The sequence below is a fragment of the Podarcis tiliguerta genome, assembly GCF_965153285.1.
Source record: "Podarcis tiliguerta genome assembly, chromosome: 14".
Taxonomy (NCBI): domain Eukaryota; kingdom Metazoa; phylum Chordata; class Lepidosauria; order Squamata; family Lacertidae; genus Podarcis; species Podarcis tiliguerta.
Window position 1 is genome coordinate 34,944,375 of NC_139547.1, and position 27,655 is coordinate 34,972,029.

At 48.9% G+C, this 27,655-nt stretch overlaps 1 protein-coding gene across 1 annotated transcript in view; it reads left to right on the plus strand.

Annotated features, from left to right (window-relative positions):
* The first annotated feature begins 1,357 nt into the window (after window positions 1-1,357).
* Window positions 1,358-27,655, plus strand: part of SEPTIN12 (septin 12) — an 80,103-nt gene continuing 53,805 nt past the window's right edge. Inside the window, exons 1-3 of the mRNA XM_083414105.1 lie at window positions 1,358-2,050; window positions 2,171-2,304; window positions 17,137-18,504. Of these exons, the coding sequence (XP_083270231.1) occupies window positions 2,250-2,304; window positions 17,137-18,504 (1,423 nt within the window). The 5' untranslated portion in view covers window positions 1,358-2,050; window positions 2,171-2,249. The remainder of the gene's footprint in view (window positions 2,051-2,170; window positions 2,305-17,136; window positions 18,505-27,655) is intronic.

The window sequence follows — 27,655 nt, forward strand, 5'->3', positions numbered from 1 at the left end:
GTTGGACTGCAACTTGCATCATGAACCTGACGACTAGCTGTGTTTGGTCAGGGCTGGTGGAATCCAGTAACATCACTGTTCTTGTTTTGGATGAAGTGAGCATGCAGAGTCATAAGTATTGTGCTGTCTTCAGCTAAGTCCGGCTCAGAGTACAACCACTGAAATAAAGGGACCTAAGTTAATCCTGGGATGCGGGTGGCGCTGTGTGTTAAACCACAGAGCCTAGGACTTGCCGATCAGAAGGTCGGCGGTTCAAATCCCTGTGACGGGGTGAGCTTCCGTTGCTCGGTCCCTGCTGCCGCCAACCCAGCAGTTCGAAAGCACGTCAAAGTGCAAAGATCAATAGGTACCACTCCGGCGGGAAGGTAAACGCGTTTCCATGCACTGCTCTGGTTCGCCAGAAGCGGCTTAGTCATGCTGGCCACATGACCCAGAAGCTGTACGCCAGCTCCCTTGGCCAATAAAGCGAGATGAGTGCAACAACCCCAGAGTTGGTCAGGACTGGACCTAATGGTCCTTTAAGTTAATCCTGCCCATTACTTTCAATGCATCTACTCTGAGTAGGCTTAACACGGTATACAGCCCATTGTCTTAAAGAGAGGCATCCTACCTTTTTGTAAGCGCTTGTATAAAAAATAATCATTTTACCGCAGGTTAAAAGGCGTTGGGGTGGTTTTTTTTAAAATAAAATAAAATAATAAAATAATCACAACAGAAACAAAATAGTTCCTCTATACTGTATACGTAAACATGAAATATAGTGTCATAATACGTATCTGCACGGGGAAAAGTCAATTATGAGTTAAAGGGCATTGTATACATATTAGGTGTCCTTGGCTCCTATGATTCTATTTTGTTTTAAGCAGAATGTCTAATTATATGATTGAAAATCATATCTAAGGTTGAACTTTGTCTTGGGATTTTTCATTCCCACAGTGAACAAGCAGACTTCATTTTTCAAAGCCATGTTCTGCTCCCAGTGCTTTATCCCATTCACTTTCATCCGATTCCAAGATGTCATCTGCTTTGATAGACCAAAAGTTTTAAACTGATTTGTCTAACTGATTTTAAACAGTGCAGCCCTAATTTTTCTGCAAAGGTGTGTGTTGTTCCTTGTGCATGTGCTTCTGGGGACACATCCAGAAAATAGTGAACATGCCCAGGGCTTTGTTTGCACATGCATGCTCATCCTTTGACTTCAGTCCTAAGTGGTGATCAGCATTTAGGTGGTTTGAGCTCTGAGCTGCCACCCTCCAAAATAAAACTCTTCTATATTTCTGGGAGAGGATGCTTTTCTCAATGGTGCCTACTCACACCTTTAGCTGCCTGTCACGGGACATGTGACCCAGTCGCCCCTATCACGGTGTGGGTGTGCGTTAATTAGGGTTGCCACGTTTCCTCTCTGGCCCTGCTCCTCTGCTTTTAAGAGCTGCCCTGGCACACAGCTCTGCAAACTCGCTCTCTGGCATTCTCCCTCTATGCGTAAAAGTGTCACCTGCTCAACTTCTCTTTTGTAGGCCTGCTGCTTAAAAGCGCAGGAGCGGAGCTCATAAGAAAAAATTGGCAACCTTTGTTGGAAACGGGCCAGTCGTGTGCAGCTGCAGCTGGAGAAGCTGGTGGCCTCAGTGGCTGAGGCTGGTGAACCCTATAAAAATAAGCAAACAGGGAGTGCTCTGGCCCAGCGCAGCTGCCTTTTGCAGCTTCTCTAAAGCGGTAGACCCACCTCCTTCTCCCCCCCTCGCCACCCCTTTCCTCTCTCCCTCTGTCTTCTTCCTTGCCTGCCAAAAGCAGCTCGGAGTCGAGGCTGGCGTCCCCTCCACCCCAGCCCGTCCCCTCCCTCCCTTCTCCACTTTCTCCCCTCCCCTCGTCTCCTCTTTCCCCCACAAGGAAAGCACAGCCAAGCCCGTTCAGCCAATGTGATCCCCGGAAGGGTTTAGCTGGGGGTGGGGTGGGGAGGGGGCTTTCTGGGGTGGGGGGTGGAGAGAGAGAAGGAAAGTCAGTCTCTTTCCTCTTGCACTCTCTTTCCGAAGTAGAAGCTCAGAGTCTGGAGGTGAGTGTTGGTGCCGCAAAGCCCGAGAACTGGGGAAGAAATAATAACAATAATAACAATGCTGCCCCAACACACACCCCTTTCCCCACGATCCCAGATCTTTCTTCTTTTTCTTTGCAGAGAGGAGGCAATTCTGGCTACACACGAGGACTGAGCCGGCCACCCTCCTCGTCTCAGGACCAAGCCGCCTGAAGGCAAGATGTCCCAGCTGTCTGTCAAGGAACATCTGGATGGGATTCTCTCTGACTTTGAAGGTAGGGCCAAGGGACCCAGGCGTCCGGGCAAAGAAGTGTCACGCTCTCGCCCTCCCCATCCATATGGTTTCTGCTAAGAGGGGGCGGGTTACAGTTCCAGAAGGCAGGGGGCTGCCTCGCTTTCCTGGAAAATTTGCAAGAGAGAGAGATGCACCAAATGTTAAAGTGTGGGTGGTGGCAGATCTGGGTCTGTGAAATCCAGGAAACTGCTATAAACTTAGTGCTATTTCCAATCCTCTTCTCAGAGGAGGAAATTACCAAAGCAAACCTGCTGGAGTTCGGTGCTTAATTTATTTTTAAAAAGAAAAAAGTCAGGTGAAAGTTGACTGCACAGTCACACCCTGGGCTGTGTGTAACCATGATTTTGCAGGAGTGCAGAATGCCGTATTGGGTGCTGGAAACAGTTACCTGTGCATCTCCATATTCTAGAAGGTTTCTAGTCCTCATGCCTGCAAAGATATCATTGAAAGTGTGTGGATAGAATAATATTTCAAGTGGGTGGGTGTGTGCTTTGGAGCCCTTTATAGACCCTCCCCTCCCCTCTCCACCTGGTGCTTACAAAATCAGACTAAATTAAGCAAATCAGTATACATTACCCCAAGATGCAAATTGCATAAATTGTGTAGGATACAAGTTTCAGCTTTCTTGGTGTAGAATTTGGATACAGAGTTCATATGTTTTAAATGTAGAGTGCACGGTCTCCTGGTCAAAATCCAAAGCTGCCCTCTACTGAGCCAATATTCTCTACACTGACTGGCAGCAGCTCTCTAGCGTCTCCAACAGAGGATGGGGCTTTCCCTGCGGGAACTATGTAAAAAAAAAAGGTAATTTGGGTACTCCAGTCAGAGTTCAGATTTGCTCATGTAGCAAGCCAGTGAAACAGGGACAGAACCAGTGATAAACACCACGGACTCAAGATTGCAGTTGAAACGAATCAGTCAGTTTATTGATGTGCGGTGCTTCATTCAAAGCATCTTATCTTCACATGGAAGATAATGACATTCTGAACTCTGAATCAGATAGAACCACATAATGCAATATAGAGTTGGGATTGCATGAGAATAGCATTATAGTAGCGCTAACAAAACAATCCACCAGACTGCTATCTGCTATCCTAACTGAAGATTTGGACCCCTGATGTTCTCTAGCCCATCCCACTGTGTCATAGAATTTCTACGTTCTGTAGTATATTCTCATTTCTGTGTTTTGCAACATACTTAGAGTTTTGGAATAAAGTTCATGGTTACCCAGCCAGCCAGCTGGGGGGTGGGGTGGGGGAATCACATGAAGAAGAACTGAACAGATTCCAAGCAGAGAGAGGCAGAGGCAGATTCCTCTGAACATATTTTATATTAATCAGGAAGAGGATCAGGAGGCTGGAATTTTCCATCATTTATGTCAATTCCAATGTGCATGTAGGTGAACCCTCTTTTAGAGACAGACCAAGGTTGAGGAACCTATTTCAGCTGAAGGTGACATTCCTTTCTGGACAACCTCCCCAGGGCTTCATACCAGTGGTGGGTGGGGCTAAAGGCAAAGTAGGCGGAGCAATGGATGTTAATTTTTACGTTTGTGTTTGTGTCTAAGAAGTTGGCCAGTTGCTTGCTCTGAACAGGGTTGTACCTTCTCCTGAAGGAGCAGGCAGTCAGTCTGGGAATCGCTTCTGGACGCAGCCTTTGTCCTCTGAGACTATAGGGAGGGATGCTGGAGAATTTTGATGGAAATGGAAGCGAAAGCTGCCGGTATTTGCTTATTCAGCCCATGACTGAAATGGAGATCAGGCCAGTGAAAACGATTGGTAGTCTCTGTTGTTGTTGTCGATCTGCAACAGATACGTAATTATTGCATTGCGCTAGAATGAACAGTGTGGCATAAGAATGGAATTAATTACATAAAATTCTGCCACAGCAGACAGTAAGATGAGTAGTGCAGCTTTTGTTGGAAGCCAAGCTTCAGAGGAATGGAAGCAGCCTTTAAATGTGAACTGAATTGAATTTCTTCCCTAGATCTGGTTGTGCTCACGTCCTACTTGTAGACTACTCATTGGGGTATCTGGTTGGCCACTGTGAGAACAGAGTGCTGGACTAGAGGGCCTTTGGCCTGATCTGGCAACCAGGTTCTTCTGGTGGTCTTCCTCCCATCTGCCCTTGTACCATCTCGCTCCCCTTCCCACAGCTTGACTTGGCCCAGCACCAGGTGTCTAGATTGAAAGCTTCTTGTAGGCAGGGACCTTGTCTTCCCATGCTAGCTAAAGCACCATGCACATACAGAGTGCCATAGGGATAACGTAAGGGTCAGACTGAGTCCAAACCAAAGGCCAGGTGGAACAGCTCTGTCTTGCAGGCCCTGCGGAAAGATGTCAAGTCCCTCAGGGCCCTGGTCTCTTGTGACAGAGCATTCCACCAAGTCGGGGCCACTACTGAAAAGGCCCTGGCCCTAGTTGAGACAACTCTTCCGTCTGTACAGTATGCTACATTCAGCCATGCAAATGTCAAGAGGTTCCTCTACATGCACTTGCTTCTCTACCCAGGCAAGCGAGAGACATTGTCCCAGCTTGCCACTCAAGGAAGGGGTGGACCATGAGCAGAGATGGGTGTGACCTGTGGGAGACTCCCAAGAACCAGATACAAATGGCTGAATCCAGCCCCTGGGTCAGAGGTTCTACCCTCCCCACCTAAACTGCATAATACTCAGTATAGATCCATTGGAATTAATTCACTGATAGCTAGCTATGCTCTACCTCCACTGTTGGAGGCAGTGCACCTCTGGGTACCAGTTGCTGGAATTCACAAGTGGGGAGACACTGTTCCTCTGCCCAGGTCCAGTTTGCAGGCTTCCCATTGGCCACTGAGATCAGGATGCTGGATCAGATGGGCCTGACACTTTTCAGCTCATTAGTTTCAGCAGGTCTACTCTTGAGTATGCCTTAGTTTGATTCAGCCATGAACTTTGAGTCTTCTGCTTGCAAAGCAGAGTCTCCACCATTGAGCTATGGCCTCTCCCATAACTGGATGATGAAGATAATGATTATGATTCCCTAAATGATGATGATCCCCAGGGCTGTCTCATCCCTTGTCGTGATCTCAGCCGAGCCTTTGGCTTTGTCGAAAGCAGCAAAGTCAGGCTTAAACCTCTGCAAATATAGAGTGAGTGCGCGTTAATCAGAAGAAAATTTGACCTGGTGAGTGTGTGAAATATATGATGCCTCTGTGTACTTTAATGTGTTTGTATAAGGGATTTCGATATGCCAAGGGCCCTTTGGGTGTGTACTTTAAAGATGGAATTTGTGAAAAACTCCTGCAGTAGAATCCCACCCCCAACCACCTCCGTTTTCTTGCTTCCACCGTTTCTGAAAGAAATATATTCACCCCACCTCTCTTTGGCCCAGATGAAAATGAGCTCTGCCCAACCCAAATATCAGGGACCATCACCCTCTGCCCATCTTGATCCATCAGATATTTGGGCACCTGTGTTGGAAACACCCGCATGAGTTGGGTGAAAGGACTTCTTCACACAGCACATAGCTGGACTCTGGAATTCAATCCCACCAGGAGTGATGGCTACTCACCTGGATGGCTTCTAAGAGGATTAGATGAAGCTGTAGAGCCTAGTCTATCAGGGGTTACTGGTCATGGTGGCTAAATGTTCTTTCTCCCCTTTCAGAGGCACTCCGAAATGCCATTTACTGGGAACCACAAGTGGAGAGAGTTGTCCTTTCAGGTCCTGCTTGCAGACTCCCCATAGGCATCACCATGAAAACAGGATGCTGGGTTTTATGCCCCATTGGCCTGATCCTGCTGGCTCTGAGATATAAAACCATGCTAGTCAGTGCAGGCAGAACCGAGGGAGGCAGATGAACAGTTGGACTCTGTGTAGAGACTTGGTGAATCAGCCCATTTTGGTTCCTCACCTTTTTCCCAATCTTAAATTCAGTTTTCCACATTTCCACAGCAGTTTGAAATTTATTTATTTTTATAAAGTTCTAATGAAAATTAATCAGCACTTCATTGCGGACTTCTTTTAATACACCCATTTGTATATGCAGTTTTGACTAAGTGCTTATCCACAATTACTTCCCCCCCCCCCCCCCCACTTTTTCCAGGCATGGTCCTCAAGTTATATCTCTGTGTGAGTGCGCTTTTTTTCTCCGAAGCTTTCCTTGCAAAAACCTGCTCTTTAGAGCTTAATCAGAACAAACAGCAATCTGCAGAAAAGCTGAATTTACATTTGCTCCAATTCAGCTTTACTGGGCAGGTTTTTGTGGGGAAAGCTCGGTTGTGGGGGACAACCCCACTGAAACACAAAGCATTAAACCTCTGCCTGAAAAGAGTGCGGAAAAGAGTATGGATAAGCCCAAATACCTGCAAAGCAATTCCCCCTAATATAATTCATTTTTGTATGTTAGTTTCAGAACTATGTGCATGTTCTGTGCACGTTTTACCTTAGCATATGCATATTTGTATACATTGCTGGAGAGCTGCATTGCAAAATTTGGAGGAGTATGAATTTCAAAAGATAGCTGAGTTTAGGTTTCGTGTCTCATTTTGGAAAGTGCAAATTAGGTACGTTCTCCTTTATAAACGAGCGGAATCAAATTTCTCCCCCATCCCTAACTTGGTGCAAGGCATTTTCTAGATGTGATAATTAAGTAGAACCTCCTCATTTCAAGGCAGTATATCTTTGAGTTCCCGAAACCAGGTAGACCGGCTACCTTCATGCTGTGCCTGTTTGATCTCTGGAATCATCTGGTTGTCTACTTTGGGAGACAAGATATGTGTAACTAGATGGACTTTAGGTCTCCGTGAAGCAGGAACAAGTGTAGCCTAGAGAGAGTTCTGAGGGCCAGATAGGAAGGTCTAGAGGGTTGTATTCAGCTCCCAGGACTGAACTTCCCTACCCTGATATAGCTATGAATGGGATGGAATGGAACCTCAAGAGCCAGCATGGTGTAGTGGTTTGATTGTCAGACTAGGACCTGGGAGACCAGGGTTCAAACCCTCACTTCGCCATGAAATTCACTGGGTAACCTTGGGCCTCTCAGCCTAACCTACCTCGCAGAGTTGTTGTGGGAGTTAAACTGGGAGAGGGAGAGCCATATATACGGCCTATAGCTCCTTGGGGGAAATAAATACTGCTCGGCACAATAATAATAAATAATAATAAAATTTTATTTATATCCCGCCCTCCCCAGCCGAAGCCGGGCTCAGAAGGGCTAACGACAATAAAAGTAACACAACAATTAGACTAGGGCTGCACATACACCATACATTTAAAGCACCCAAAAAAAACCCCCATAATCCTGGGAACTATAGTTTAAGGCTGCTGGGAATTGTAGCTCCGCAAGCAATAAAACTACCATTTCTAGCGTTACTGCATGCTTGCTTTAGATGGCTGGTGTGTACACAACCCAAATGACTCGCAAGATCCCTTCCAACCACATAATTCTACGAAAACCCTTGCACAGAGCGGAGGATTCTGGTCTGGGTTGTTGGCAGTGAGCAACAGTGGTGTGTTTGGCAGGCAGCCACTCTGGAGAGCAGCTGTTTGCACACACTGGCTTGAAACGCAGGTAATTAACCCAGCCCCACCATAGCATTAAGATACCGAATTATCCTGAAGAGTCTCCACAGTGTGTGTTGGGAGGAGGGGGAGACCGGCTTGTGTGTGCTCACAGAGAGCCTACAATAACCAGCTTGTCTCTGTTAAGACAGGAAGGGGGGCGAGAGGGAAGGAGTGGGTTAGGGAGAGAGAAGGCAGAAAAGCAAAAGAACAAGCGGCTTCCAATTACCAGCTGTTGCTGTCGCAGTGTCTCCACTTCAGCATTTCACAGATTGTAATTAAGGAAAGTTTTGGAGCGGGGAGAGAGCGGAGGCTTGCAGGCAGGGCTTCTGCGGTGCTTAGATTACAAGAATTGTTCAGGACATGGCAAAGCACAGAACAGCAAGCCCTCTTTGAGAGGGGATCCGTGGGTTAGGATGATGGGGGCAGACTCATGGGGAGCATGGCTAGACAAAATGGTTGGGAGGGAACTCCTGAGGTTTTCACACAGTATCAAAAATTGTGGAAATAAACAGGAGGCAAAAAAGGATCTGGGGAGGTGTGCAAGTCTACCAGTGGGTATCAGCTATGACCATTATCTTGTGCTCAGGTCCTTTCTGTGGACTTCCCAGAAAAGGCATCTTCTTGGCCACTGTGAGAACTGGACTAGATGGGCTCTTCTTATGATCTTACATGCGCACAAAAAGTCCAGTCTTGCCGCCTTTATTTTCTGGCCCTGCTCCTGTGCCTTTATCAGCAGGCAGGTGCTCCAAAAGGTAGCCGTTTTTCCTGACATTGAGCAAGCGATGGGCAAACCAACCCCAAAGATCAGAGGAATGGAGGAACTCAACCCCCCTCTTCCCACAAACACATTTTAAAAGGCTGTGGAATATTAATCAGCCCAAAGGCCTGGGTTAAGAGGAAGTATGGATAAGCCCATAGCCATGGTCACCAACTTGGATGGCTTTAAGAGAGTGGCGAGACAAATTCACGGAGAATAAGGCTGCCCATGGCTACTAGTCACCATGCCTACATCCTATGTCCAAGATCAGAGGCGGCATGCCTCTAAATATCAGCTGCTGCTGAACAACCAGAAAAGTGGACTGTTCTGCTCATATCCTGCCTGCTGTCTTTCCTTGAAGCTTCCTCCATTGCCAGAGGTCATTTGCCTCTGAATACCAGTTGTTGGGAATCACAAGTGGAGAGAGGCTTCCCTTTGGAGCTCCTGACTGGCCGCTGTGAGAACAGGATGTTGGACTAGGTGGCTCTAGTAGAGCTCTTCTTGTATTAATCTTTGGTTTTCACTGTGTCCACATGAAAGACAAAAGAGGACAGGCTGTGCCCAAAAGGCTCTGATCTAATCTGGGATCTGCTGGAGGAAACAGCTGACTGCCATTTCCCCCAAACACAGGGCTCCATGGAAGAGTATGGGAAGAGAGGAAGCAGCCTTACATTGAGTCAGAACATTGGTTCATCTAGTTTCAGTATCCTCTACACTGATTGGTAGTGGATGGTTTTAGACAGGAATCTCTCCCAGCCCAACCTGGAAGTGCTGGGGGTTGCATCTGGGACCTTCTGCATGGGAGGCTGTTGCTCTGCCTGAGTCTTGTGGCCCCACACTGCAGGGGTTTGCGTGGCGGTATAGAATGGTGTTTTCTCAGCCTTCCCCTTCCACAAATGTGTGATATGGTGTCAGAAGTACCACTCTTAGATAGCTTCTGGCTATGAGTTAGTGGAGTGCAAAGTGCTTTAAATGGAGCCACCTTTCTCTCCCCTAATTTTTTTTTAATGCAAGATTTTAGTCTTTGGCTGTAAAGGTGTGTTTGAAAGTATGTGAGTTTTCACTAGGCATTGCCCACACACTTTGAGAAGGCTAGAAGCCATAGCCCTTAGGACTAAAAAACCTTTCTTCTCAAGAAGCTGAGTTCTGCACCCACTGCATTCTTATTCTGCATTTTCCTCTGCTCCTGGAGAACTGTGAACACACTTTGCCATGAGTTTCAAGGAGCGTGTATGTGGGCGATCCTGTTGAGCTGATGAACAGACTTCCTTTCCCCCTGGCTGCTGTGGATCACGGAAAAGGAGACGGGTTGGGGGAAGCCATCCCATCTAGAAATCCTTTGCTCACCAAGCGCGAGCAACTGTGTGCAATACTGTTATTGCTTCCAAAGGAATGCACCCACACCTATAATTACTGACATTAACCTTTCAGCCATCAGTCCTCTCCATTGCTAGGGAAGACACATTCCAGAGATTGGGTTGCATTCACTGGGTCAGGCCAGAACGAGTACAAAACAACAACAACAACAACAAATCTCACTTCTGGATGGGTTGCAGAGGAGTAGAGGAATAGCTGCTGTTAAATGCGCAATTTCTTGGGGCCAGATTACTGCTACTGATAATTAATAATAATAATAATAATAATAATAATAATAATAATAATAATAATTTATTATTTATACCCTGCCCATCTGGCTAGGCTTTCTTTGCCCTACCTGTATCAGCTCCAGAAACAGCCTCTGTCGCCACACAAGCAGCAGCAGTAGTCATCAATGTAGGGACAGACCAACCATTACTTTTCTGCACCCCAGTTCTCTTCCTGAAGATGGTCGGGAAGGATTGCATGGAGAGAAAGAGAGAAAAGCAGCTGTGTTGTTTGTCCGTGGGGGGGGGGTGGTTTGAGAGCACAGTGGCAGAAACATCTGGCCTCTGACAGTGGAGCAGCAGTGGCTGGTGGCCATTGGGAATACGAGGGCAGAAGGCAGAGAGTTCAAGAGGAGGGAAAGCCAGAGCCAATAACCAGCAGAAGCAGCCCCTGACTGGTTGCAAGCAAAAAGGCAGGGAGGTGGGAAGAGGCTAAAGCTGATGGGGTGCTGGCCCCATTTGCCCTCATGGACTAACCTCCAATGCAGTGGAGGTGCAAAACGACACTTGAAGAAGGTGCAAAGCAGGGCTGGTGAGCAATGTGACCTGGATAAATTGGACGCAGACTGGGAATAATCCCAGGAGCATTCAGCTCCTGGATCTGAGGTTCCCGTTGGAGTATGTCACAAATAAATAAAACAGGAACACTCCTGTAACACCCCAAATACCCACATCTCAGCTCTCGGCCTGCTTTGCTTCCCTCTGCTTTTCTTCACTGACTCACAGATTAGAAGAGGAGGTTAAGGGGTGATATGATAGCCATGTTCAAATATATAAAAGGATGTCACATAGAGGAGGGAGAAAGGTTGTTTTCTGCTGCTCCAGAGAAGCGGACACGGAGCAATGGATCCAAACTACAAGAAAGAAGATTCCACCTAAACATTAGGAAGAACTTCCTGACAGTAAGAGCTGTTTGACAGTGGAATTTGCTGCCAAGGAGTGTGGTGGAGTCTCCTTCCTTGGAGGTCTTTAAGCAGAGGCTTGACAACCGTATGTCAGGAGTGCTCTGATGGTGTTTCCTGCTTGGCAGGGGGTTGGACTCGATGACCCTTGTGGTCTCTTCCAACTCTATGATTCTATGATTCTATATTCATTTAACTCTGCAGTTAGGAACATAGAACGGTGCCTTTATATTGAGTGAGATCACTGGTCCATCTAGTTCATTATTGCTTGCGCTGACTGGTAGCAGCTCTCTGGGGATTCAGACTGGAATCTCTCCAAGCCCAACTTGGATAGGCCAGGGATTGGACCTGGGTCCTTCTGCATGCCAAACAGATGCTCTGTCCCTGAGCCTTGGCTCTTCCCCACCCTGCAATGGAGCCGGGCGGTGGCAGGGTTTAGAAAGGCTGATTTGGTTGGCAGCCAGTCCTGAGAGGCGGCTGGATTGACACGCACGCTGCGTGAGTGTCCGGCACGAGAGCTTGAGGAGCCCCCTGGCCCTCCAAGTCGGCCTTTTGATTCTGTGTTGACAATGACAAAGTGTTTTGTGCCACCCCCTCTGCCTAGTTCAGGGGTCAGCGCAGAGTCGCCAGGGGTTCGACCTCTGAGGGCAGCGCAGGGCAAAGTGCAGAAATGGATTCCTCTCCTCGCCCCGAGGGAGGTAGTAAATGTTATAGCTTGTGATGGACACTCCAGCCGAGCAGGTAGAGGCAAAGGCGGCTAGAGGAGGGGAACAAAAAGAAAGAAATGGTTTTCTTGACATTCCTACAGGAGAAGGCTTGTAACGCAATGGTAAGAGCATCTGCTTTGGGTGCAGAAGGTCTCAGGTTCAATCCCCAGCATCTCCAGGTAGGGCCAGGAGAGACTCCCTACCTGAGACCCTGGGGAGCTGCTGCCAGTCAGTATAGACAATATTGGGGTAGATGCACCATTGGTGTTATTCAGCATACTAGAGGGCTGCAGCTGAGTGGTAGGACACCTGCTTTGCATGCAGAAGGTCTCTGGTGTTCCTATGCTGCTAGGTAAGTAGGAATCTCCTCCAGACCACCAGACACACAGGGTTGTTTCCAATGTTAGTCCTACTCAGAGTAGGCCCATTAAACTTGTTAATTAGATTAACTGGGTCTAGTCTTGAGTAGAAGTTAGAGAGGAGAGAGGAGCTTTTTTTTAAAAAAAAAATCTATTACAAATCACTAACATAAACTTGCTTCAGACATTTGTTGTTGTCTTTGAGATTTATCTGGGTCTTTCTTATTTTTTGCAAAGCCAAGGCTACAATTCTACACATGCTGGCCTGGGAGCAAGACTAATTCAGCTCATAGATATGGACAATATTTCTTGCTTGGGGTTGGGTTGTTGTGGTGGGGGATTGTGGAAGGTGGAGGAAATCAATGGGTGGTGCGAATAAATTGGAATAGTCAAGCATCAGCTTGGGACATTTTAGCTTAGAGAAAAAGCAAGTTAAGAGGAGACACGGTAGAAATTTATGAAATGTACACATAGCATGGAGAAGAGTTTTGCTCCCTCTCCGATAAGCCTGGATCTTGTGGCGATCCATCGGGACAGATAAAAGAAAAACTTTCATCATGCAATGTATAGTTAATCTATGGAACTCTCTGCCACAGGAGGCAGTGGTGGTCACCAACTTGGATGGCTTTAAAAGAGGGTTAGCCAAATTCATGGAGGAGAGGGCTTATCGAAGGCAGAAATGCTTCTGAATGCCAGTTGCAGGAAGCCTCAGTGCTCAGATCCTGCTTGCTCGTAGCCCACAGGCATCTGGGTGGCCATTGTGAGATGCTGGACTAGATAGGCCAGCATGCTCTTAAGTTTGCTTTGCCTTCCTGCGTGAGCAAAGCTCCTTCCCTCCTCCCCAGGTGGCTGGTTCCTAGATGAGACCTGGCAGCACACATTCCAGGCCCAGCCAGTATTCATTTAGCAGCGCCTTGGGCTTGTTGGAGCAAGCTCTCACGCCTGCTCGACTCCAATAGGAAACCCCTCTTGTGCCCTTCCTTCCAGGTGGAACCTCACCTCCTCTTTGATTAGCTTGGAAGATCCACTTTCACCTCCAAAAGCCACAGGGCTGGCAAGGAAGTAGATCAGCTGCAGAGACACCGGCATGTACCTCTGTGAGCCTGTCAGGCCAGAGATCCCTCCAGCATATAATTGATCCCATGTGGCTGATGAATTGGGGCAGAGGGGATTCTCTAGGGCAGAGATTGCTCCAGAGCTGGGAGTGTGTTGGGAATGAGGAGTATCTGTCCTATCAAGCCAGAAAGTGGGGGAGAGTACAGTGGTACCTCAGGTTAATTCGTTCTGGAGGTCCGTTCTTAACCTGAAACTGTTCTTAACCTGAGGTACCACTTTAGCTAATGGGGCCTCCCGCTGCCCCCGCGCAATTTCTGTTCTCATCCTGAGGTAAAGTTCTTAACCTGAGGTAATATTTCTGGGTTAGCGGAGTCTGTAACCTGAAGGACTGTGGGGCCTGCCAGCTGCTGTTTCCAGCTTCTGCCATCAGTGCTGGTTCTGACTTCTAAAAAGTCTATCGCAGAAAAGTCCAGTGTTGAGTGCTTGCCATTCCTTTAGCACAATTTATTTTATAAAATTTATACACCGCTTGAATGTAAAACAGGAAAAAAACTCAAAAGAGTTGCAGTGTTAAAACCACCTCCGTCCATGCAGCTCACTGGATACCCAATAAACTGTAGTGTATACACAGCCTAACGTCTCTCTGAAATGTTCTTAACCAACCCTGCTGCCTTGGGGAATCCCTCTGTTCCTACTGCTGAATGGGACCAATACAGCTGCCCCCCAAGTCCGGCCCTGATGGTGCCACTGCCTTCCACAGCCTAGGAGGCTAGGAGGAAATACATTGCTGGCTTTATTGAAGTTTAGCTGCATTTTTTCCAATCCATTGTTTGTTTAGGGTATGCGGTCCTGTCTCTCCTGCTTCCAGCAGGCAGTGGCGTTCCCATCCCCACCAGGGAGAATTCAAACAGCCTGGCAAAAAAAGGCAGCATCACATTTCAGAAGCTGTCAGCGGCGCTGACGGATGGCTGGAGTCCCCTTGGGCTAGGATGCTGGCATCGCCGGACACCAGCTGGCGCTTCAAACACTGCGCCCGGGAAGCCCTGGCGCTTTGAGTGTGTAGCCCTCTCCGTCCCTGAGGCTCTGGGTGGCTTGTAATTGGAAAGTGCATACCGAGAGGGCAGCAAATGGGGCTCTTTAGCTTAGAGAAAAGGGCAGGGAGAGGCGACGTGATGGACGATTATAGAATTATGCCTGGCATGGAGGAAGCAGGCAGAGTAAAGTTTTTCTCCCTCTCTCACAGCACTAGAACTCATGGGCACCCAATGAAGAGTATGTTGGAAGATTCAGGCCAGACAAAGGAAAAGCCCTTCTTCCTGCAGCGCAGAGTTAGCCTTTGGAACTCCCTCCCACAGGACACAGGGATGGTCACCAACTTGGATGGCTTTAGAAGAGGATTAGACAAATTCATGGAGGAGAAGGCTCTCAATGGCTGCCAGATATGATTGCGATGCTTTGCCTCTGCAGTCAGAGACAGAAATGCTTTTGCATCCCAGCAGGTGGGGAGGGGGCTCTTGTGCTTGAGGGTTTCCTACAGGCATCTGGTTGGCCACAGTGAGAACTGCATGCTGGACTAGATCATAGCTGTCAACTTACAGATTTGAAAATAAGGGACCAGCAGCCTCAAAAATAAGGGATCAGCAGCCAAAATAAGGGATTTTCCGGGCACATGTATGTTCGACTTCTGAGCCCCTCCGAGCCAAAGGCAGAAAGCCCAGCCATCAGCCAAACGAAGCCTCATCAGTAAGGGACAACAGCGGGACATGGCGCTGGGATAAGGGACTGTCCCGCCAAATAAGGGACGCTTGACAGCTATGGACTAGATGGACCACTGGCCTGATCCAGCAGGTGGTTCTTACGTAGTACATACGCAGCCAATTTTTATTTTATTTTTTACCAAAAAAATGCATATTCCCCCTCCGTCTGCCAGAGGGTTCCCCATCCCTGGTGAAAAAGATAGGAACCTAGACCTTAGCCATCCCAATCGCCACATGCATTTTTGGCCTCTCCTCTCGCAAACTGCGAACTCTTGTTTGCCCCGGTTGCCCTGGTTAAACTGGGGCAGCCACCAAAGGAGCGAGGAGGGAAACAGTTCAGGGAGCCAGATCTGATTACTCGGGGATGCCTCAGGCAGGATCCTTTACATGCTGCGGCTGGAGGTGAATAAAGCGGTTACTGTGTTGTTGCTCCCCCTGCCCCCGGGAGGCATTTTTAAGCAGATGACACAGATACGGTATCGCAGGGGAGATAAAACACAGAAACAATTAGATGCAGGAGATTAGAGGCCTCAGGAGTAGATCCAAGAGTCGACTCTGGTTTCCCCTTTGGGAGATGCTAACAAAACCGTCTGTTTGAAGGAGGCAGCCAATAGGGGAGCCTGCCTGCCTCTTGCCAGCTCTCCCTTCCTCCCTCTAGTTCGCTGAGAGAGCACCTGCTTGCAGAGGGTCCCAGAATCAATTCCCAGCATCTCCAGGCAGGGCTGGGAATCTTCCCTCTCCGAAACCCCGGGGAGCCACTGCCAGTCAGTGTGGAAAATAATGAGCTAGATCTATTGCTGGTTTGTCTCAGTATAAGGCAGCTTCTGAATTAATATAGCCCTTGATCCAGAACCATGAAGACTAGATTCTTACTTTACTTTGAGCAAAGGCTCAAAGTGCTAGAGTGTTTGCTTTGCATGCAGAAGATCCCAGGTACAATCTCCAGCCGCTCTGGATAGAGCGGGGAGTGATTTCCAGCCTTGAAACCCTGGAGAGCTGCTGCCAGTCAGTGTAGACAATACTGAGCTAGATGGACCAATGGCCTGATTCAGTGCAATGCTGCTCCCCTACATACACACAGAGATAAAAGATGGGGGATATCCAGTTAAGGTCACACCCACAGCACACATTTAAAACTCTCTTATAATCCTTGAATAGTCATGACTTCCCCAAAAGAATATTGCTAAGGGTCCTGGGAACTGTAGTTCCATGAGTGGTCTCATAACAACTCTCATCAACTCTTAACAAACTGCAGTTCACAGGGTTCTTTGGGGGAGCTTTGGCTGTTCAAGAGCTGCAGCCAGATGACAGCTTTTCTTTTCCTTGCCAGTGACTCAAATGCTCTTTAGAAGAGGGATCTACTGCTCCAGGTGTGAGTGTGGGATGCTTTCTGGCCTCTTAAGTTTCTGCATGAGTCCAAAAGCCTGCAAGACAATAATAATAATAATAATAATAATAATAATAATAATAATAATAATAATAATAATAATTTATTATTTATACCCCGCCCATCTGGCTGGGTCCCCCCAGCCACTCTGGGTGGCTTCCAACAAAACACTAAAATACAATAACCTATTAAACATTAAAAGCTTCCCTAAACAGGGCTGCCTTTAGATGTCTTCTAAAAGTTTGGTAGTTATTTTTCTCTTTGACATCTGGTGGGAGGGCGTTCCACCGGGCGGGTGCCACTACCAAGAAGGCCCTCTGCCTGGTTCCCTGTAACTTGGCTTCTCGCAACGAGGGAACCGCCAGAAGGCCCTCGGTGCTGGACCCCAATGTCCTGACAGACTAGGAAAGAGGCATGCGACCCTCCGAAAGGTTCTTGAGTTGACACTCTGCGCTCCAGTCACAGCTGCACTGAAACCTTGGGTACCTGAACTGTTTTCTATGGAGCAGCAATCACTTCTCCACCAGGGAAGAAGGTGAAATCTGCATGTGTTGTTCCGTCGCTTTTATCTCTGGGCTCCAGCCACCGCTGTCATTTGGCCCTCAGAAGGATTTGCAGCCCTTAGGGCTGAAAAAAGAACAAGGTTCTTTGCATTCTGCCTGCTTGTCTGCCTAATGGGTAACTTCTTCTTATCTTCTGCAGCCCTCAAGAGGTCCTTTGATATGGAAGATGCTGAAGAGGTGAAGGCTTTCCCACCTTCCTCCCCACCTAGGTCGCCCCTCGGCCCAAGCCCACCTGGTGTCATCCACTCCACAGGCAATGGAGAAGGGAAAAGGCTGGGGGCCCCTATCCAGCCCATGTACCAAGCCCACATCAGCCTGAGCTCCAGCCCCAGCCCAGCCCACAGACCCATTCTCAAGTCAAGAATTGGGAGCAGTCTCTCTTTCAACCGAGGCACCACCCACCCGCCTCGGGCCAATGGCACCAACCTCAACAGGGTCTCGTCCTTCCAAACACGGCTAAACCCCAATGGGCTCTCTTCATCCTTGGGGCCAGAAAGCGACAACGAGAGCCTCCACAGCTCTTCCTCCAGCTTGGAGTGCCCTGTGGCCTCTAAAGACCCCCGGAGCAGCACCCAGCAATCCGAATCTCTGGGAATCGGGGCCTCCCACCTCCCTAGTCCCATCCTAAAGAAGTTCTCCTCTTACGGCAACGTCTTCCATGCCGAGCTGGGCCGACCCATCCAGCAGGTCTCCAAGGCCACCGCCAACCACAGCTCGTTGCCGTCGCTTGACCTGCACATTGCCGAAGACCAGGGACCCAGCCCGGCGCTCTGCTCCACGCCAAACATGGATCCTGCCATCCTTCGGAGCTCCGGAAAACACAACTGCATCTCCCCACTGCCGAAGAACAGCCTTCTGATAAGAAAGGAGTCCCCCGTTCCTCCATTGGAGGTAAGCCAGTTGGCAGCTGGGAGCCCTCCTGGTGTGGTCCCCAGGCAGACGACGAAGTTGCAGAAATTTCCCATCAGCCTGGATGGGTTGATTGGGAAGACTCCGGAGAGTATCGTCCCAGCAGTGGTGACTGACTCTAGGTCCAGACCGTTATCTAAGGCACAGCTTCAGGTGAGTCTTGGCACCAGCCCCGGACTGTCCCACCAACCCCAAGAAGTAGCCGGGGAGGATAAAGCTGTCATCAAGGACAGTGTTTCCCTGCCGCCATTTTCTGGAACAGTTTCAGGGATAGGAGGCAGTGAGGGTTTGGCAGTAGCGCCTCAGGCTGCTTCCTTCCGGCTGGTGTCAGAGCCTCGCATAGCCCAGGTCACTTCTCAGCCCTCCTCTCTCGGGTACCAAGCGACGGTGCCTCTGCAAGGTATCTCAGCTGTACCCATCCTGAGAGAATGCAGCGGTGCCCCGGCCGAGAGGATCGACTCAACTTTCTCCCAAGAGGCCTCCAAGCTTCAGACTCTGCCGTCGTCGTCTTGCACAAGGGAAGGTCTCCTTGTGGGAACAAACAGGCCTCTAGAGGTGTCCCTGGAGAAGAAGGATTTACAAGACATATTGAAGGAAGGTAAGTGAAGTCACTGCATATGTTTTGCCTGGATTAAAAAACAAATAAATCCCTAATGTTCTTCCTCTGGTAAAAACTGTTCAGGGATTTTGAGAGCCTCCAAAAGAGGTTCGGTGGTTTCGGGAGAGCTTATTTGGTGCCTCCCAGTTGCGGCTTTAATTTCTGCAGTGGTATGTTGAGGTCGCTGTGGAATTAAAGGCCACCCTCACGCCATACTTTTCAAACCACTGTGATACCACTTTAAACTGCCATGGCTTCCCCCAAACAATTCTGAGAGCTGCAGTTTGTTAAAAGGTGCTGAGGGTTTTTAGGAGACTGCAGTGTCCCTCGCAGAGCTGCTATTCACAGAGCGGCTTTACAGTCAATTCCTCTTCTCAGGAAACTCTAGAAATTGTAGCTCTATGAGGGAAATAGGGGCCTAGCAAGCATCAGCACCCTTAACAAACTACAACTCTGGGGATACTTTAGGGCAGGCATGGCCAAACTTGGCCCTCCATATGTTTTGGGGACTACAACTCCCATCATCCCTGACCACTGATCCTGTTAGCTAGGGATGATGGGAGTTGTAGTCCCAAAACATCTGGAGGGCCAAGCGGCCGTGCCTGCTTTAGGGGAAGCCATGGCTCTTTAAAGTGGTAGCATAGTGGTTTAAATGCATGGTGTGAATGGGGCTGCATCAGTGAGAGAAAATGAGGGATCAAAGCAAAAATTAGTGATGGTGGTGGCCCTGACTAGTGATGCCTGGTGCTGGCATCTCAGTGCTGACACCTGCTGTCTAGGTCCAGCTGTGTGGGGACAGGCTGCTGGTTGTTGGTGACAAAGGGGACATGCTCTGTATGTGCCCCGGGGCACTTTACTTCCTTTTCTGTTTCCCCCATTTCAGAAAGCTGAGCTATGTAGCATAGCCTCACTCCAGAACCTGCCATTTATAGTACACACAGAGAGATTCCTTTGCAGTTTCATCTTCTCACATCCTCCTTTGCCCCAGGCAATGAATTTTTAACCCAACATCGCATTTAACGTCTCTCTCTCTCCAAAACCTGCAGAAGAGGTACCTGGTATGAGCCCCACCCAAGGAAAGGGAACAAAAAGTCACACGTTTCTCGCTCTCTGTCCGTTCCTCGCTCTCTGTTCTTGGCTCTGTCTGTGGCATATGGATTTGATTTCAAGCAACCATTGCTTCTGGAAAGAGACCATCAGCAGCGCTTGTCAGTCTTTACCTCCTTGCCCCAACCCCTCTGGCTGCAAAGTGTCTCACTTCCAGTGGTCTTGAGAGAGTGGGGGAGAGAGGGGCTGTTTCACCCAGGACCAGTGGCCTGGTAGTGTGGTTTTGAAGGACATGAGTTCATCATGACAGCCCACAGCCATGCGTCCCACAAGAAATCAGACCGTGTAGGCAGGTATGTTGGTTCAGTATTACACACAAAGAGACAGCAGTACGTAGCACAATACCTAATTTATTAAGACTAGCATGACTGCAATCCTTACGCATATTTCTCTGGGCGTAATTGCCGCTGGAACTCAGCAGCGGCTGGTTCCTGTTGCATCGGTGCAACTTGAGCTTCCCACTCCCGTCCATTGTTAATATTTTTTCCATTGAGTTTTCTAAAAAGAAAACAAGAAATACGACCGATCAATACAAACTAAGTCATAATCAGTCAAGGCAATGTATTATGTGCAGGAAAGGGGGAGAAGGGGAAGGGGGAAATGTCTGGTAGCACAGACCAACCCAGTGCTTGAACATTCAAGCAAATAAGGAGTCTGTGTATCAGAGAACTTCCCATCTTTCTTGTGTTGATGGAAGGCCACCTTCTCTTCTGCTACCACTTGAGACATAACCTCCATAGCCCTTGGCTCCAAGCCGCCCACCTCCATACACACCAATCCCCAAAAGTTCAGAGGTGGAGCATCTCCTTTGCCTGCCGAAGGACCCAGGTTCAATTCCCAGCATCTCCAGATAGGGATGGGAAAGAAGACTCAATAGTGAGCTAGTCTGGGCCCAATGGCCTGACTCGCTACAAGACAGCTGAACATGTTCCTATTTAAATCAGCCCTTTGTTCAGAACCCTGAAGACGTGATTTCTTTTTAGGGGGAGGGCTGTAACCCCATGGTGGAGCACATGTGTTGCTTGCAGAAAATCACCAGCCTATCTAGATAGTGACGGGAACAAAGGCTGCTGCCTGAAGAGCCACTGCCAGGCAATGCCAGCACTACTGAACTAAAAATAATATGAAAGACCTACACTGGCTCCCAGTACATTTCCGAGCACAATTCAACGTGTTGGTGCTGACCTTTAAAGCCCTAAACGGCCTCGGTCCAGTATACCTGAAGGAGCGTCTCCACCTCCATCATTCTGCCCGGACACTGAGGTCCAGCACCGAGGGCCTTCTGGCGGTTCCCTCACTGTGAGAAGCCAAGTTACAGGGAACCAGGCAGAGGGCCTTCTCGGTAGTGGCGCCCGCCCTGTGGAACACCCTCCCACCAGATGTCAAAGAGAAAAATAACTACCAAACTTTTAGAAGACATCTAAAGGCAGCCCTGTTTAGGGAAGCTTTTAATGCTTAATGGGTTATTGTATTTTAGTGTTTTGTTGGAAGCCGTCCAGAGTGGCTGGGGAAACCCAGCCAGATGGGCGGGGTATAAATATATTATTATTATTATTATTATTATTATTATTATTATTATTATTATTATTATTATTATTTTATTTTATTTATACCCCGCCCTCCCCAGCTAGAGCCGGGCTCAGGGCGGCTAACACCAGTAAAATTACAATAAAAACATAATGGGGGGGGGGACAGTTTAAAATACAGGTTAAAAATGCAATTTAAAATGCAGCCTCATTTTAAAAGCAGCCCATAGATCAAAACCATAGGGTGGGGGGGACATAAGGATCGGACTGAGTCCAAACCAAAGGCCAGGCAGAACAGATCTGTCTTGCAGGCCCTGCGGAAAGATGTCAAGTCCTGCAGGGCCCTGGTCTCTTGTGGCAGAGCGTTCCACCAAGTCGTATGCAGCTTCCAAAGTTCCTGCGAGGATGCTGAGTGCTGAGGTGTTCCCTGTCCCGATCCGCTGTGATACGCCAGCCTCTGTGGCCAGAGGCAGGGTTTCTCCAGCAGACAGACATGAAAGGGGTTCCCCCAAAGGGCAGGAAGTTTGGAAGCCACTGCTTTTAAGACGAGCCACCCAGCTGTTTCCCCTGCAGGAATGAGGGGTGCAGCTGGACTATCAAAGTTGCTTGCAAGTCACTGAGGAGCCTTCGTCTCCAGAATGTCAGACTTTCCCCCAAACCCATTATTCATCTCAGGGCCGCTCTAGGCTTCCTCTCTCTTCAGAGGACACTACGTAGGGGGAATCTGTCAATTTCAGCTTCGCTCAGTTTCTTATGTTTCCAATGTTCACTTCTTCACATTTCTACATCACACACCCACACCCACACCACCATCATGAAAATTCATCAGCATCTTCATGTGATTTTCTCCCAACATACACATTTTTTGCTTCATGTGCACATTTCTGCAAGCTGTTTCCCCTCGTGCAATGCTTTTCTTTGTATGTTATGTCCGCCAATATATATGTGTTTTATTCACAGTTTACCCACATATACGGATATTTTGGCAATGCATTACATGGCCGCAGGCCGCAGAAATGCATTGCAAGATTTGGAGAAGTGCGAATTTTGGAAGACAGCCTTGTTTCGCTTTGCATATTGTTTTTGGAAAGGGTGGGTTAGGGAGGTTCGCATTTAGATGCAGACTGAATGACTTTCTCCCCATCACTAGAGAGGACACTGGGTCACTTGGAGAGAAGGCCAGGCCTTGGGCCACTTTTAAAGTCTGCTCTCCCTTCCCTCGGGGTCAGCCATAGTTTCTGCTCATAGCTTTTCGATGAGGCAGATCTCGGTCAGTGTCTGGATGGAAACTGGAGGAAGTTTACTTTCCAGAGCTTCCTCATATTTGAGGCATTAGGAGGACAAAGCGGTTCTCTGTTCCAGTTTCTTCTGTGTCATGTTGGCTGCACAGCCTCTTGTCTCTTGAGTTTTGGAATGTGCTGGGTCTCTCCCCTCACAGACTGCTCAGATAGGAACCGACCCAAAAAAATCAGCCTAGTCTGGTATCCTGTTTTCCCACAGTGGTCAGCACAATGCCTTGGGGAAGCCCAATAGTCAGTGGAGACTGTCCCTGGAGCTGGAGGTTCCATCTAATTGTTAGGCATGATCCAGAGCCCCAAGCAAAATTTCATTTCCAAGCCTCCACTGTTTTTGGCAGCAGTGGAATTACCGTATTTTTCACTCTATAGGACGCACCCGACCATAGGACGCACCTTGTTTTAGAGGGGGAGAACAAGGGGAGAGGAAATCTCCCCCTCTCTGCTCAGTGCCCCTTCAGTGAAGCAGCAGGAGAAACTGAGCCCCTTCCATTTCTCCTCCCGCTTGGCTGAAGGGGCGCTGCGCAGCTCTCCCTCTCTGCTGAAGCCAGGAGAGTCTTGCTCTCCTGGCTTCAGCAAAAGGAAGCTGAAGCCTGTGGAGTGCAGCGGGAATTCGCGCTGCGCTCCGAAGGCTTCAGGTGGCTATCCCTGAAGCCTGGAGAGCGAGAGGGGTCAGTGCGCACCGACCCCTCTTGCTCTCCAGGCTTCAGCGAAAGCAACGCGAAGCCAAGGAGCGTGGAGGGAGCGCTCCCTCTGCGCTTTGGAGGCTTCATGTTGCTGTCGCTGAAGCCAAGGAGCCTGCATTCGCTCCATAGGATGCACACACATTTCCCCTTAATTTTTGGAGGGGAAAAAGTGCATCCTATAAAGCGAAAAAATACGGTAAATCAAATTAGCAGCAGACCCAGTGCCATGGTGGGTAGAAGTCAGTACTCTGCTAAGGATGCAAAGTGCCCCTTCATCAGTCATCAGAATGATCGTTTGATGAGTGGAGAGGAGGCAATAGTTGGGGTTCCTTTGTGCGTCCATCATGTGAGAGAGTGTGGGTGGACACACCCACTTTTGGCTACACCTATCATCATCATCAAGCAGCCAATGGGCGGATGACAAAGACTGAATGCTGCCCTCACACCAAAAGAGATTAGCTGCCTGTCAGTGTGGACAATACTGAGCTAGAAAGACCAGTGGTCAGACTCTGTATAAGGTAGCTCCCTAGGTTTCCTATGTGTCCTCCATGATTTTATCCAGCCCTCTTCTAGAGCTGTCTAAGCAATGTGGTCATCACTACATCTTGTGGCCCAGAGTTCCATAAGTTATTTACTGAAAACGTTCTTCCTTTTGCCCACCCTGAGTCTCCTGCAAATCAGTTGCATTAGATGGCCCTAAAATCTAGTTAGGGGAGGAGGGGAAATGTCACTCTGTCTCAGGCATAGGCAAACTCAGCCCTCCAGATGTTTTGGGACTACAATTCCCATCATCCCTGACCACTGGTCCTGTTAGCTAGGGATCATGGAAGGCCAAGAACACCTGGAGGGCCGAGTTTGCCTTTGCCTGCTCTATCTACTTCGTCCATGCCTGCATAATCAACTTCAGTAATGTGCCTTTTTACACCTTTATTTTTATAAACTTTTTTTAAAAAAGGCTCAAATACTTTGTCCTTTTACCACAAGGCAGGTGCTCAAATGCCTTACCTTAGATCATTTTGCTCGCCCTTTTCCAGTTCCCCAATATATCTATTTGAAGATGGAGTCAACCCTGAACTGCACATATGGGGTTGTGGCCAGTGCTGGTCCTACTCAGAGTAGCCCTATTGAAACAAATGGCTGTAGCTCATTTAAGTCAAGTACCTTAAATGTGTTTACTCTGAGTAGAACAAAACTAGGATACAACCCACAGTGTTCCAAATGGGACTGCTCCATTCACACAGCCTGGCTGGTAGGCGTTTCTCTGTCTCAAGGTCTGTGCCACCCTGCTTGCTCTGTTTGTCTCCCCCGCCCACCCACATTATCCCCTAGAGCTCCCCCTTCCCCACACAGGTTGGTTAAACCCTTCTGGCCACCCAGTTTATTTATTTCTTACCCACAATACCTCAGTGGCAGAAGTTCCAGAGCATTGCATTTTGGGAAAACTATGGCGTCCAAGGGGATGCGGGTGGCACTGTGGCTTAAACCACTGAGCCTAGGACTTGCCGATCAGAAGGTTGGTGGTTCGAATCCCCGCGACGGGGTGAGCTCCCGTTGCTCGGTCCCTGCTCTTGCCAACCTAGCAGTTCGAAAGCACGTCAAAGTGCAAGTAGATAAATAGGTACTGCTTAGGCAGGAAGGTAAATGATGTTTCCGTGCACTGCTCTGGTTCGCCAGAAGTGGCTTAGTCATGCTGGCCACATGACCCAGAAGCTGTACGCCGGCTCCCTTGGCCAATAAAGTGAGATGAGCGCCGCAACCCCAGAGTCGGTCACGACTGGACCTAATGGTCAGGGATCCCTTTACCTTATGGTGGTGTCCAGGGTGGAAAGATCTTGGCAGGCCCCACCAAAAGGTGGATCTGAGGGAGCGTGTGACCAGCACAGCCACACCAGGGACACCGCAGCTATGACATCCAATGGAAGGCGAGAGGCAGGGGGCACAGGATTTTGGCGTCACAGAAGGCATTGCTGAAATCTGAGAGTTCTGCCACTGGCCCCACAACCACCACTGGCTGGACCTCCAAGTGCCCAAGCGTGACAAGCGGCGACGCCTGATCCGTGGGAAACAGTACAGTACACAAAGACACACACCTGGAAAACTAGAGTTTATCAGGGGTAATGGTGGGATGAGTCAGATCAAGCGCCGAGCTCTCTGCTTCAACCCGCCTTCAGCAACTTATCATCTGTCTTCATCCTCAAACGAGCTCTTTATCGTAACTGTTTGTTTGCCCAGATGAGGCAGGTTAGGACAAAAAAAACCGCTTGTTTCTTTTGCTGATCCTCAGGCTGGGCTGTTGTTTGGGACACAATGATTTTGTACCGATGCCAGCTCTGATTGTGTGTGTTCTCTCTCCCTCTCTCTCCAATACACACAAACACCATTTTTCTTGATTCTCCTGGTTTCCTTGGCTTGGGGACAAGTTCTGAAGTCTTTTTTTTACTCCACCCTGCAACTAGAGGAGGTGGCAGATGTCCAAATAGTATTTCTTAAGATGTTTTAACACCTACCTAAGCAACAGAAGGGAACAGCTGTGTACTCACTCAAGGTGAAGTTGGGCAGGGAGTGGGTGGAAATTTCATTCTTTATTGACAATGGGCTCCTCCAGACATGTTCCCAGTGTGCAGATGTGGGGAGGGACCCCCTTCCAGCACCCCCCATGTACAATAAAACTTGCTATTAACAGAGCCTAGGACTTGCCGATCAGAAGGTCAGCGGTTTAAATCCCCACGACGGGGTGAGCTCCCTTTGCTTGGTCCCAGCTCCTGCCAACCTAGCAGTTCGAAACCACGTCAAAGTGCAAGTAAATAAATAGGTACCACTCCAGCGGGAAGGTAAATGGTGTTTCCGTGCGCTGCTCTGGTTCGCCAGAAGTGGCTTAGTCATGCTCATCTCGCTTTATTGGCCGAGGGAGCCGGTGTACAGCTTCCGGGTCATGTGGCCAGCATGACTAAGCCACTTCTGGCGAACCAGAGCAGTGCACGGAAATGCCGTTTACCTTCCCGCTAGAGTGGTACCTATTTATCTACTTGCACTTTGCCGTGCTTTTGAACTGCTAGGTTGGCAGGAGCAGGGACAGAACAACGGGAGTAGTTCTGATAGAGCAGGCAAAGGCAAACTCGGCCCTCCAGGTGTTCTTGGCCTTCCATGATCCCTAGCTAACAGGTTCTGTGGTTTAACCCACAGCGCCACCTGCATCCCTCGCACTGAAACAGAGTGAGCCATAATTAAGATGGGAGAAGTTAGGAACTAAGAAAGAGTTTGCAGTTGCAGCCAATGGTGAGGGATGGCAGGAGATGTCCACCAACATGTGGAGGGCCACAGATTTCCAGACCGCTGGACTAAACCTTGGATGTGGAGGAAAAGCAGGAGCCCGTAAACACAATCTAGGGAATGCGAGGCAAGGAGCTCTCAGCTTCCTTGTGTCTCTGAGGAAGACAGACAGCGAGAAAGAATGTCTCAGCAAAGCATCCCCATGGCCTTCTGTGGGGAGCGCTCTGATTAAGCCTGCATCAGTGATTAAATCTTTGTTAATTGAGCACAGCCCTGGGATTACTCCTTGGCTGCTTGGGAAACAAACCATCTCCAATTACTCCCTGTCTGCAGGGGACCATTAACCTGCGACGTCCTCTCTTAATAAGTTGCCTTTTAATGTGGGCACACTGGCATGGCCCAGCTGTTTCTGCTTCATTGTGGTTATGCTTTTAATAACCCACCTCTTGACTGGGCTTCCCTTTCCAGGCAGGAGCTGGCAGGCAGGCAGGCGGAAGAAGAGTGGAACCACAGCCCTGTGTTTGCTGATTCCCCCACCGCACCCCTCCTACCATTTGTTTAACTAAAGCTTGGAGTCAGATATCTTCCCTGAGGATTGTAGAGTTCGAAGGGACCACAAGGGCCTTCTAGTCCAACCCCCTGCAATGCAAGAAGGTTTTGCCCAATGTGGGGCTTGAACCCACAGCCCTGAGATAGAGTCTCATGCTCTTCCTAGAGCTGAGCACAACCCAAGAAATGCCAAGTGCCTAGCATCTAAATATTTGTTTAAAATATGCCACCAATCCACTTTAAAGTTTACAAAGCAGGGTGAGGGCTGGACTGTGAGGGTGATTGGGATGCTGCCCCACCAACCTCAGTCTGCCCTCAGCCAGACCCCACCTGCTTGCCTTCTTACAAATATCCAGCCCAGGGAATGGTGGTACTGCCTGCCCTCCTCCTCCTCCTCCTCCTCCTCCTCCTCCTCCTTACTCTCCGTGTTGCCCCTTGTAGAGCTCGGCAGGGAGGAGGAAGGTGCGGACAAAGTTAGAATTAGTTGGCTTTGCCTGTCACTGACTGTGGCGCCACCTACTGTTGGGCTCCCTGCCTGCCACCCTACCAGTCCCTGTGGGCACCTCTGGACATTACTGCTTGGGATTATTCAGGACAACCAGGTGTTTCATAATTGACCAGGCACCTCAGGCCTCCTGGGAAGGTTATCCTGGCCAAAATGCATACTTGGTTGTTGGGGAAAACCCATAGAGCTCCAAACGACCTCAATCCCACTAAT